Source organism: Manihot esculenta, chromosome 15 (genome assembly GCF_001659605.2).
Source record: "Manihot esculenta cultivar AM560-2 chromosome 15, M.esculenta_v8, whole genome shotgun sequence".
Lineage (NCBI taxonomy): Eukaryota > Viridiplantae > Streptophyta > Magnoliopsida > Malpighiales > Euphorbiaceae > Manihot > Manihot esculenta.
This window is the reverse complement of record NC_035175.2, coordinates 11,668,612-11,681,571: the sequence shown is the minus strand read 5'-3', so window position 1 is coordinate 11,681,571 and position 12,960 is coordinate 11,668,612. Positions and strand designations below refer to the sequence as shown.

Below are 12,960 nucleotides of genomic sequence, written 5' to 3'. Positions count from 1 at the left end.
AAAATTAATTTTTTATTATCTAAATAAAATATAAAAATTAAATATAATTGATAGATTATTTAATCCATAAAAATTTAGAGTATATATTATTTATAATTATGTTTATAATTAAATAGTTACATATTTACAAATAGAACTAAAAAAAAAGAAATTATATATTTTTTTCCTTAAATACTTAAATATGAGACAAGAAAATTTTGTGATAAAAAAGAGAAAATTAGTCAAAAAGTAAAATAGAGAGAAATTATGAAATGAAAGTCATGTGCAAGGCTCGTGGCCAGTCTCCCCTGGACAGCTCACTTTCACTTTCATTTCTGTTCTCCTATTAGACTACAACGAATCCCAGCCTTTTCCTTCCAAATACTTCTCTTTCTCTCTCCCTCTCTGGTTCTTTCCCCGGAGCACCATCTGCGGCCACCGGCAGCTACCTGGACACAATGCTATAACCACGTTCACAAACCAAAAATGGGGACCTGCACCTCAAAGCCTCCCAAACCGAACCCTTATGCCCCACAAAACCAACCTGTAAATGATCTGCCTGACCCGACCCAGACTCCGAAATCTCCCCTTCCCAAGCCAAAACAGTCTCCTTTCTTCCCATTTTATACTCCGAGTCCTGCTTATTTGTTCAAGAAATCCCCTTCTACTGAATCTGCTGCTGCTAACTCCACTCCTACTCCGCTGCGGATCTTTAAGAAGCCGTTTCCTCCGCCATCTCCTGCCAAGCACATTAGGGCCGTACTCCGCCGGCGGGAACTTGGGAAGAAGAAGAAAAAGGCAGCAATTCCGGAGGAAGGGGAATGTGAAAGTGAGGATGCGACTGGTTTAGACTTGGATAAGAGGTTTGGATTCTCGAAAGAGTTCACGAGTAGGTTGGAGTTAGGGCAAGAGGTGGGCCGAGGGCATTTCGGGTATACTTGTTCTGCCAAATTCAAGAAGGGTGATCGGAAAGGGCAGCAAGTTGCTGTCAAAGTCATACCCAAATCCAAGGTTCTTCTACTAACTTTTCCTGTAGCTAATCTTCTCTGAATTGATATAATTTTTAGATTTGCAGGTTCCTCTTTTGGTGTTTTAGGTCTTATTTTGTTATGGTTTCCATTTTTTATTTTCTTCCTTGTTTTCATGTTATCTGCTTTTTTAAAAGTTGGAAGCCGACTCTCGTGGCTAGCTTTTTTCCTGTTGGGTATTATTAGCTTCTTCAATTACTAATTTCAAGCAACTCGAAGAGTTTTAGTTTGAATGGAAACCAAAAGGCTAGTGGAGAATAAAGACAGTAAGTTCACGGACGTTGCTGCTTGGGATCCTTCTAGGTGGAATATGAACAAACCCCATTAAAGATGGGTTCTTTGAGTGTGATAGACACAAAGCAATCGTCTTTTTGGTTTATTAATTTTTCCTTTTTGTGGTCAATGGTAAGAATTGATATTAAGGCCCACCACTCTTTGCTTTGGTTTAGCACCTTGTTGGGTTCTTTTTCCTTTTATATTTAGGTTTAAATTGCAAATTTTGTCCATAATGCGGTAGTCTGCATTAACAATCTTTGCGTTTTCCAGCTAATAAAGTGTAAAGTCTAAAAAGGAGTGAAAGTACTTTTGGTTTTGGGAAGGAATGTTCTAACTGCATTTTGTCGACACCTGAGATTTGACAGTTGCTACTAAAGGATTGGGAAGGGGGATAGTGCAATGACTGAGTGCATCTGATTGTTGAAATGGATCAATGTGTCATATGGGGCCCTAGCATGGTCCACAATGGAGCTAATTTCTTACACAACCAATCAATTCATGCCCACCAGGTTATATTTAAGTGCAGACTAGATCAAGAAAAGGTTATAGTTGGGCCACCTTATTTGAATTGAAGACACGATTGAGCTTATAATTTTTCAGCAGGCAGACCCAAGCTGTCAATAGTTTATTCGAATCTTATTCTGAAAGGGGAGAACGTGAGTTACTTCTTGGATTTATTTCAGAATTTTTGAATTTTAGCCCCCATTTAATAAAGCTTAAAGCTTGTATTCATTCATGTTAAGATAATAAAATGAAACCCCTTTTTTGACCATTACAACTGTTACTCTGGCAATTAACTGTTGCTGAAATAGCTGGTTATTTACCACTAGCTCTGTGTTATACTTCTTTAGAAAGTCTTTGTCCATGAAAAATGTGCTTCTGAGGTTTAATAATCTTAGTCTAAAATTCAAATTAAACTAAAAGTCCTCAAGGATGTGTCTCAAGTATAGGAACTATCATATAGGTTCATAGAAGATGAACATTTGGTTGCTCTTTAGATGATGCAAATATTATTTGGATAACTAAGAATTCTAATTCCAATGTATGGTGATCTAATGGTGCCTTAAGATTTTGAAACAAATCAAGCATTCTAATGCCTTGTGCGAGCTTATACCTTAAGCACAATCCGAGGCATGAGATATGCTAGTGCCCTGTGTCTGATATATGGTAAGAATTCTAATGCCTTGGAGTGACCTTCTACCTTTCTAGCATTCTATTTTCATTCATATTGGATGTTTCAATCAGAATCAAATAAATTGTTGGTCTTCTTGGGATCTTTGGAACTTCTTTTCTTTTTTCTATTTGGAGTCAAATGGAAGTTGCCTCACAAATATTTCTTGTACTGGATATATGGCAAGATGGTTCAAATTCAAGGTGTCAGGCCTGGAATTGGGTAGCTGCACCATTGTGCTTGATGTGGAGTGGATGAAGAAATAAACATGTGATAGGATTGAGGCATCTATTATTTATCAACTCCTTTATCTGACTTTACAAATTATTATCATAAAATCTGTCATTTGTCATTTGATGTTTGAGATAGTGTAGCCACATTTCCTGCATGATTGAGCTTTGCCTCTTTTGACCTTCTCCTGCAGAATAATGTACCTTTCTTAGCAAAAAGAAATGGATTTTTGTAATTCTTTATCTGTTGACTACATCAATATTTTAAGGTTAGCAGAATGGTAGCATATGTTGTTATGACTTGTGAGACTAACTTCCAGTTTTAAAGTGATCCCTGAAAGTTCTCTACAAACTACTCAATGTCAATATGCTTCTTACAATGTAGGATCTTTATTGGACAGTTCTTGCATTCATTGCCTTATAGTAGAATACATGTCATAAACTTTGATCTAGACTCATAGTTATTGAAGTCACAAAAAGAGGTTCTGTGCATTCTAGGATACAAGGAGCAAACATTTCCTGAGAGAGCTGTGGTGTAAAAGAAATAAAATAAGGCAAACTAATCCTTCATAGGACAACTATAGTTTTATTGATATTCTATCTTAAATTTGAAGTAGAATCGCTAATTCTTACTGGTATATTTGAATTTAAATAATCTAAATTTACGTGGTGGAAAGAGTTTTGATATATTTTTCTTTCTGTGCTAGTTCTTCTAATTTTCTTACAGCATATTATTTCATTCTGATGTATTTGATGTTGCCAGATGACAACAGCTATTGCAATTGAGGATGTGAGAAGGGAGGTCAAAATACTAAGGGCCTTAACAGGACATAACAATCTCGTACAGTTCCATGATGCATTTGAAGACTTTGATAATGTCTACATAGTAATGGAGTAAGCTTGCAATGCATGCAATATAACTTAAATTATGTCATTTCTGCAGGATGATGACTATTAATTAATTGAGTTAAACTTTTATCTCTTGGACCTGGATGATTCAGATACACCATACCTCTTTGATTCCAAGCCTTCCCCTCAATTCAAGCATAAGGATGTGCTCTTAAATTCTGTCTTTGTGGATATATTTAATACAAATTGTTCCTAGGGTATTTACTGTTTGCTTGCAGCTTTACAAGATCAAGTAATTAGTTATTATGGACTTTTCAGGTTGTGTGAAGGAGGGGAGCTCCTAGATAGAATACTTTCAAGGTGATTCTTTTTAATAGTAGTCGTATTTTAAATTTTAAGTTGATTTGAGTTTTCTGTGCCTCACTGTAGCTTCTAACAAGCTTTTTTTTATTTACTTCTTCAGGGGTGGGAAATACTCAGAAGATGATGCCAAGGGCGTCTTGGTGCAAATACTAAACGTTGTTGCTTTTTGTCATCTACAGGGTGTGGTGCATCGAGATCTAAAACCAGAGGTGAAACATACGTTTGTTATATTTCCTTTTCTTTTTAATAAGAGAATCACTAACATGCTGATATTAGATTTACCATAAAATTGTAAGCAAAGAAAGGGTAAAGAGCTCTGTAGAGTCTTCAGATGTGTGTGGAGTAAACCATATGTAGGGGTTCAGTTCCAAACTGAACTGATAAAACCAAAATGCATTTATGATAAACAAACCAATCTAAAGTAACCAAATCAAACTGAAATGAATATTGTTTCAGTTCGGTCTGACAGTTATACAAAATTTTCAATCTAAGGTCTTGCAATCCTTCAATGGGTAGCCAAAGTTTTTAAGTAAATAACAAAATCATGGGCAGTTCAAATTCATGGACAGTAAATCCAGGCAAGGAATAAAGAAAACACCAGTAAATTATAAAAAGATTCACACAGAGCAAGAAACCAAGAAATCACTGCTAACAAATAACAGAGTATCAGGACAGACCCAAAGACATCAAAAGGAAAAGAAAAAGAACCTACACAGATTAAAATGAAACCCAAAAATTTGAGTCCGAATTCACGGGCGAAAGCAATGCGAGGCAAATCCACTTTGAGCGCCTAGAAACCAATGTCTGTAGAAAGTACAAAAAAATTCAAATCCTATGAACATCTTATCAACAAAACCTAACAAAAAAAATGAAACAAAAATAAGAAAATATTTGATGATATGAAACTAAAGCAAAAAATACCTACCTTGATTCTTTATGAAGGAGAGATGGAGATCGAGAGAGGCAACAAGAAGAGACAAAAAGGCAAAAGGCGAATTAATGATTTCATGGTTGGAAACATAAAGCATCAGGAAATATGGAATGAAACATTATCACACTAATTCAAAATCAACAAGACATGTTACGGGTTTGGTCAGTTCGCTTTTTTGACAAAACTAACTAAACCAAATGTTTTCAAAAATTATAACTGAACCATTTGTACTGGAAAACCGAATTTGAATGTTTTGATTTTTTGGTTATTACTAAATTCTGCTCATCCCAAGCCATATCAGAGCTCTGTGCACAAGATTTGATCCTATGAATGGCCTGGATGGGAACACCTGGAAGTAAATTGTATAGGATGGGTCTACTCTTTGCCCTCTCTATCTCTAGAAAATTTGATATGAAATTCATTATGTTACCAAGTAATTTTATATATATCCAGGTACTATTTACCCATGTTTGTCAAACATAAAATCAAATTTGTAGTCAGCTAGCCATCTTCGTTGAGCTAGTTTTTAGTTTGCCCTTATACTCATTTCATATATCAAAAGAATAAGCAAAAAATGGAGATACTAAATGAATAGTAAGGTTCATATGATATTTGTCCTCATATTAAATCATTGTGTTGCTTTATCCTTTGTATCATGCATTGTGGGAACTGTGAATGCTTATGCATCGCTTATATTCTTTATTATGTCTTTATAATTCTTTCTTATGTTGTAATCTAAACTATTCTTTGTGTTAGCAGAACTTTCTGTATACTTCTAAGGATGAGAATTCTCAGCTGAAAGTTATTGACTTTGGCTTATCAGATTTTGTCAGACCAGGTTTGTCCTTTTTCCAGACGACTTGCTTGTCTACTTCACTATGGGATTTTGGGTGGGTGGTTGATACTTGTGGTGTTCTGCAGATGAAAGGCTTAATGACATTGTGGGAAGTGCATACTATGTGGCGCCTGAAGTCCTCCATAGATCTTATAGCACAGAGGCTGATGTATGGAGTATAGGTGTTATAGCATATATTCTATTGTGTGGTAGTCGTCCATTTTGGGCCCGTACTGAGTCTGGAATTTTTCGGGCAGTCTTGAAAGCTGATCCAAGTTTTGATGAGGCACCTTGGCCTTCTTTATCTCCAGAAGCAAAAGACTTCGTCAAACGACTATTAAACAAGGACCCCAGGAAGCGAATGACTGCAGTTCAGGCTTTAAGTGAGTGCTTCAATCTTCTGTATTTTTAGGTGTCAATGTCATTGGGAATCATGGTCAAGATAATTTTTTGTTTCAGGTCATCCCTGGATCCGGAATCATAATGATGTAAAAGTACCCCTTGATATTTTAATTTTCAGACTCGTGAAGGCATATATGCGATCATCGTCTTTGCGAAGGGCTGCTTTAAGGGTGTGTATATATTGGTGATGACAAAAAAAGTTCTCAATTTTTGTGCATCCTTGAATATGTATGTCATCATATAATTTAGGCTTTCTGACTTATTTTCTCAACTTAACATATTTTTACAATTCACATCTTTTGATTTGAATATTCTCTTTCCTATTTTCTTACTGGTAAAATTGATTAAGAGGCTTCCTGTATGGAAAGAATTTTCTGGACGTCCATTTCCCTAATTATATTAAGCATTAAGTTTTTTGTCATTTTCCTTCTAATCACCTAACTTGTCTTTTGTCCTTGCAGGCATTGTCTAAGACATTGTCTGTGGATGAACTCTATTATTTGAAGGAACAGTTTGCATTGTTAGAGCCAAACCAAAGTGGCAGCATAACTTTGGAAAACTTTAGAATGGTTGGTATCCCTTATCCCGTCTCTGTATCTCTCTCTTTCACATGCACACATGTGGGAACAGGTCACATGCACATGCATTTTTGAGGTGGGATGATTGAATAATAAGTGTTTTGCATTCTTTTTGTTCATTGCAGGCTTTGATGAAAAATGCGACGGATGCAATGAAGGATTCACGTATCCCTGACTTTTTGTCATCGGTAGGAACCAAGTTGCGTAATATCTTTGTGGGCTGTTCCAGGATTTGTATGTTTTTAGGCTTCTAGTTTGTATTTTTACCTATCTCATTATTTTCCTTGCATGACAGCTAAATGCACTTCAATACAGAAGAATGGATTTTGAAGAATTTTGTGCAGCTGCTGTGAGCGTCCATCAGCTGGAGGCACTTGACAACTGGGAGCAGCGTGCCCGTAGTGCATATGAGCTTTTTGACAAGGATGGAAACAGGGCTATAGTCATCGAGGAGCTTGCTTCTGTAAGTTTGAATTTCTTAAATGTGGGGACTTTCCAATAATTCGTGTCATTTCTATGTTCTATTGTGTACTTTTAACACAATAAGACCTCAACAAATGTGATAGCCTACTAGCTAATTCAGTGGCAATCATCAGTTCATAAAATTACAAGGAAAATGTTATTTTTTTACGGTACTTGTGACTACCATGTTAAAGGAATAAGTAAAATTTTTATTGTATTTGTTTTTGAACTAGCTTGCAAGTTTGGCAATTCAGTATTTTTCCTCGCTTTACCAATAGATTTGACCCCATGTTGGAATTGGCAAACTTTTAGAAAAATTGCAACAAAACTGGGTTTGTGACTGTTTGAAATTTTTATGATGTTTCAGGAACTTGGGCTTGGCCCCTCTATTCCAGTTCATGCAGTTCTGAATGACTGGATAAGGCATACTGATGGAAAACTTAGCTTCCATGGGTTTGTGAAACTGTTGCATGGTATGTCCAGCCGAACCATGGCAAAGGTGCAATGAATTCTAGATCTGTGTTCTGTAACTGTTGGAAGTGCCGAGTTCACTATATTTCTCAGCCAAACATAATGTGTGAGATATATCAGTTACATGACACAGTAACTTTTGGAGAATCATAAACATATGGAGCTTCATCAACAGTTGCTTCGATATCAGCAGATCGTTCCTTGAGTGTAGATTGTGAGAGCCTTCATTCTCATGCTTATTCTTGAAAGGGCAAGAAGTGACCATGATCTGCTGTAGTAGTCATTTGCCTTTGGTTCGCTTTAAATATAAAATGATCACTGGCATTGTGTTGTAAAGATATAGTTCACTTGGCCTGAACAGGCAAAAGGATATAGTTTCCCCCCTTATTACCACCGCATTTGATGCTTTATACATGTCGCATTTTCATTACTTGCCTACTACACATTGCTTCGTTTAACTGATACAAGATCTGTGTAGCATATCTGTTGGAGGTGCTGTTGATTAAAAACACCTTTAATCAACAGCATTTTTCTTCTGCTTTCCTCATGAGGAACATTATATATTCTGTTCTTCCATGGAGTGGCCTGTTAGTTACCCTGATATTGGGGATTATAGGCTGCTCCTCAGTGAATCCTATCTTAGGCGACAAGAGGAGCAGAGACAAAAGCAAGGGTAAGATGCAAACTGCAATCAAGTAGCCTCTACGAACCATGTTTGTTCATCAGACAACTGAAAGGATTCTTTGTAGCTCCATTATATAATGAATAATTTTTACACATAAATCAAACATGTTAACTAAATCATAATAAACATTTCAATTAACTAATAAAATTTTATTGAATGGATTTACTGCAAAGAATATGGGACTAGAAAACAAGATTAGATCATTGATGTGATGGTTGAGTGGCTACTTGGCAGTGTAATCCTACCATATATTATCCCTCTTTCTATTATTTAATGGTGATGAGTCTATTTTAATGGATTTCTCTATGTCTATATTCCACTGCCAAATTAACTTTGGAATTATCATGGCAGCTTGATCCTCTCTCTAGATGCAGCCAAGCCGTCAAGGTCTCAGCTACTGAAAAGAAAAAAAAAAAGGTAAACTGTAATTTAGTCCCTCTGATTTAGTGAAATGTAACCTTTTATCCCTCTATTTTAAAAAATTTTCAATTTAATCACTGTGATTTTTAAAAATTATGACATTAGTCCCTCCCGTTAGATTTTCAGTTAAATCACCGTTAACTAAAATTAACGGTGATTTAACTGAAAATCTAACGGGAGGGATTAATGTCATAGTTTTTAAAAATTACAGTGACTAAATTAAAGATTTTTTAAAATAGAGGGACAGAAGATTGCATTTCACTAAATTAGAGGGACTAAATTATAATTTATCAAAAAAAAAATACCACCGAAGTGACAGCGTACCATCACTGCGAATCTCATTCTTTAATAGAAATTATTTTATAAATTATATAATTATTAACTATAATTTAAATAATAATAAAATCATTGTTGTTTTATATAATTCACTTCAATTAATTATTTAAATTAGATTTCACAGATCGAAAACGATTTTCATGCTAATAAATTAAAGTAAATAATATCGTATAATTATTTTTAGAGCTATTAAATCTTAAATTAAAACTTTAATGACAGTCTATCATAAAAAATTATACATAAATTATTTAAAAATGCATACCTACATAATTACACTATTGCTGCCAGCAATCAAAATATCACCTAAAGTTTTTTATAATATAATTATTTTACTCCTTATTTTATATTAGTATTTTGTTTTCACTATGATAAATTTTAAAATTAGTAAAAAAAATTTACAATAACATCTTTACTACTGTAAAAATTAACATATAACACATTATGAATAATTGTTACTAATTATATATAAAAATATATAATGGGTATTAATAAAAAAATTCTTTTTAATAATAATATTTATTATTTTCAATAATTATTTTTGTAATTATTATAAAATTTTAGTACTTTTTAGTGGTAATTTTTCTCTCTCCTAATTTTAACATTTTTTTTGTAATATTTCTACATGTTATTACATTTTTTTATGTAATAAATTACTTATTTATTTTAATTTGATTTTTAATTTTAAAAATTTTAATTCGATTTTGATCAGATAAAAATTAAATAAATCGAATCGAATTGATAAGTAATAATAATATATTATTAATGATAATATAAAGATTATATCATAATCAAAATTGAAATATTTTAATTAAATTTTAGAATATAAAATATAAAAAAATTATTAAAAACTCAATCTATCAAATCGAAATGAATTGAATTAAATTAAATTAATTTTTATTTAAAATCGATTTGATTCGATTTTTATAAAATTAAAATTAAAATTTTTAATTTTTTCAGTTCGATTCGATTTTTTTGATATATAAAATGTTTAAATTTAATAAATATGAAACAATAATTTATAAATATAATGATAGTGAACATTTAGAGATAAATTTATAAAAGTATCAGAGAATTTTAAAAAATAAAGAATAATTAATCAAAATCATATTCTACCAAAGAATAATTTATAAAAGTCTACAAAGATTTGACGTTGTGTGTGGAACCTGTGGTTTTTTTGGAGGAAAATATAGTTAGGAAAGCGAAGCGTGTGTAATTTTCTTTTTCCTGCGTTGAAAATGTGAGAAAAAAGTTGCCTTTTCTAAATTACGATGGCTTAATTATAATTGGTCGGAAGAATTCTTATTCTTATTATTTTTTGGTTTGCGATCAGCCATCGCTGCATCAAATGAAACACACAACCAGTATGATGATACCACAAACAAGCAAGCTCCACCCCAACATTTCTTTTTTTTTTTTTTTTTTCTTTTTTCTCGTTATAACTACATATATATCGATAAATTAACTGAAATAAAATAAAATTTTGTTTGTATCAGATCGGCTCACTGAAAAATATAATATGCTAGAGAATTTTTTTTACAATTATATTGTTTTTAATAAAAGTACCGTATACTAATTATATTTTTATAATTATATTTTTTAATTAAAAATTATTTCAACGTAAAAAACCTCAAATTAATAAAAAAAAATTCTAATGCGGTGTTATGCGTAACTAAATAAAACTAATTAAGAAAATGATGGAGGATGTGATTGAATTGGAGGGGCAGAATGAACTGAAAGCTGAGGAGATGGTGGCTTGGGATGAGGGGTTGAAGAGCCGCCGCTGCCGCCGCCTTCTCCTCCACCATTCCTGTCCTTGCTACAATACACAGACTTGGTCACTCTTAGAAGACATTCCCTTGAGGACTTGTGATTTGGCCTATTATACATGCAATTGCTAACATCATCTACTATAATACCCTTCTTTGGAAGGGGCAACCAAGATTACTTAAGATTGGAAACTCATAAACGTCCTCAACCATAAATTCAATTAGCTTATTGTTTCCTATGTTCAATTCCAGAATATTTTTTAGTTCTGCAAAGCCGTGTGATTAATTACTAATAAACTTATTAAAACTTACAGTTTATTAATATCGTGACATCATGAAATATTATTTTGATATAAATTATAATAAAAAATAAATGAAATTATAAAGTAACTTTTTATATTTTTTATATGAAAAAAATAAACAGGAGGAATACTGAATTCAATAATTAAATACTATTAGAATTAAAATTTTAAATTTTATTTTTCAGAAAAAAAAAATTACAATGAACCATAGCCAGAAAATTCACTGCGTATGCATTATTATTTTGGCTAACAAATTATTGTTATTTCTTGTTATTATTATTTAATTACTTATTCTTTGGCCATAGCTAAACTTGAGCAACTTGGTCTTTCAACTTTTTGTTGGAGGGCTAGAACCCGGACCGGACGGCGGCGAATGAGAACCACGCGTACCGGCTTTATTTTCCTTCAGACTTTCATGCTTCCCTTTGTTCATCTCTCCTGCAAACAGTTTAACGCAATAAATTAATATTATTAGCCAATGAGAAAATTTTGTCTGGTTTGCCAATTTTTAATAAAAATAATTTTATGAACAAAGTGGTTAATTTGTACTTACTTGGATTGAAGAGTTTTGTTGGAACAGCCAACGCAGCATCAAATGAAAACACTAGCAATAAGATCATACTGCCAACAAGCAAGCCTCGTCCCAACATTTTGTGTTTTTTTTAACTGTCAACAATATATATATAAATTTTTATATTTCCCCCACTCTATTGTAAACATATATTTATAGGGGAAAGCAACAGTTCTCAAACCGACAAAGAAGCTAGTCGTTGGTCAAAATTTTGAAATTCAAAATAGGAAATTAACTCCTCTTTCTTCTTGGTAGACCTTAGGGTGGCTCCAATAATAAAAGAATAATAATAATAATATTTTTTCTTGATAGACTTTAGGTGGCTCCAATAATAAAAGAATAATAATAATAATAATATTTTGAGTGCATTCACAAATTTAATTTGGTGGTAAGAATATTTAAATATATTTAAAAAGTGTAGATTTTACTTTTTCAATTTTTAATTTCTATTTTAAATAATAATAATAATAATAATAATAATAATAATAATAATAATATTCTGAAGAGTTTTTTTTTAATTAAAATTTTTCGAATTTAAACTTGTAATATAAAGTATTTTCAAAAATTTGTGAGCTTCACTTTATTAATTCTGAATGAAGCACAAAGGTATATTGGTATACCAAGCAATGTGAAATAACATTTTCTTTTCTCATTTAATATTATTAAATAAGTAAATGCAAAAATAAAAAATTGAGATTTCATTCATTTCCTAACTTTTGAATAGGGAATAGAAAAAATAACGAGTTTAGTTTAATCATAATTACATCAAAATTAAATTATGAAGGTTTTAGATTTAATTCTCTCGAATTCCTTAACTAATGGGATAATTTATTTTATATAATGTTATGGATTGAATATATGGTTAATTATTATTTATTTATTTATTTTAATATTCATTTATGCAAAAAGTTTTTAGCTTTTTAGATTGAATATAAAAAGTGAGACGGATGTAAAGGAATTGACGGAAAAAATATGAGTTGATTTTTAACAAGATATCCATTTATTCAGATTTTTAATAAAAATTAAAAGATTAATTTCATTTATAAAGAGTATATTTTAACACAATTAAAGATAAATATTGCATTGAATATTAAGATTTTATTTGGGTCTCTCCTCTTTATTTTCATAGTTTTTTACAAAAAAGTTTAAAATTTTCAAATACATATAGTCAAAAAGTATTTTTGTCCCAGCTTTTACTCACGGAAATTAAATTCCAACTTACCCAATTTTTTTATTTTTTGAATGGAACTAGAGAATATACCATAATGCTGTTAGATAAGTTAATTATTTTACTGCAATTATTTA

At 32.0% G+C, this 12,960-nt stretch overlaps 1 protein-coding gene across 2 annotated transcripts; it reads left to right on the top strand.

Annotated features, from left to right (window-relative positions):
- Positions 1–277: 277 nt before the first annotated feature.
- LOC110601950 (CDPK-related kinase 5-like) lies at positions 278–8,005 on the top strand. 2 transcript variants are annotated; one of them, XM_043951247.1, is made up of 11 exons: positions 280–990; positions 3,448–3,578; positions 3,852–3,893; positions 3,997–4,105; positions 5,587–5,665; positions 5,749–6,045; positions 6,122–6,234; positions 6,526–6,633; positions 6,768–6,830; positions 6,938–7,105; positions 7,472–8,005. In XM_043951247.1, the coding sequence occupies exons 1-11, from the start codon at positions 466–468 to the stop codon at positions 7,610–7,612; spliced, it is 1,776 nt and encodes a 591-aa protein (XP_043807182.1). In that variant the 5' UTR covers positions 280–465; the 3' UTR covers positions 7,613–8,005. The 2 variants fall into 2 exon arrangements, with proteins under 2 accessions (XP_043807183.1, XP_043807182.1); XM_043951248.1 differs by lacking the exon at positions 7,472–8,005 and having other exon boundaries at positions 278–990; positions 6,768–6,841; positions 6,938–7,080.
- The last annotated feature ends 4,955 nt before the right edge of the window (positions 8,006–12,960 follow it).

What these genes read in the sequence shown, in the direction of transcription:
- LOC110601950 (XM_043951247.1), top strand. Translation starts at nt 466, where the DNA reads ATGGGGACCTGCACCTCAAAGCCTCCCAAACCGAACCCTTATGCCCCA. An exon ending in ATCAGATTTTGTCAGACCAG is followed by an intron (nt 5,666 to 5,748) that starts GTTTGTCCTTTT and finishes GGTGTTCTGCAG; the next exon opens with ATGAAAGGCTTAATGACATT. An exon ending in TGCGAAGGGCTGCTTTAAGG is followed by an intron (nt 6,235 to 6,525) that starts GTGTGTATATAT and finishes TTGTCCTTGCAG; the next exon opens with GCATTGTCTAAGACATTGTC.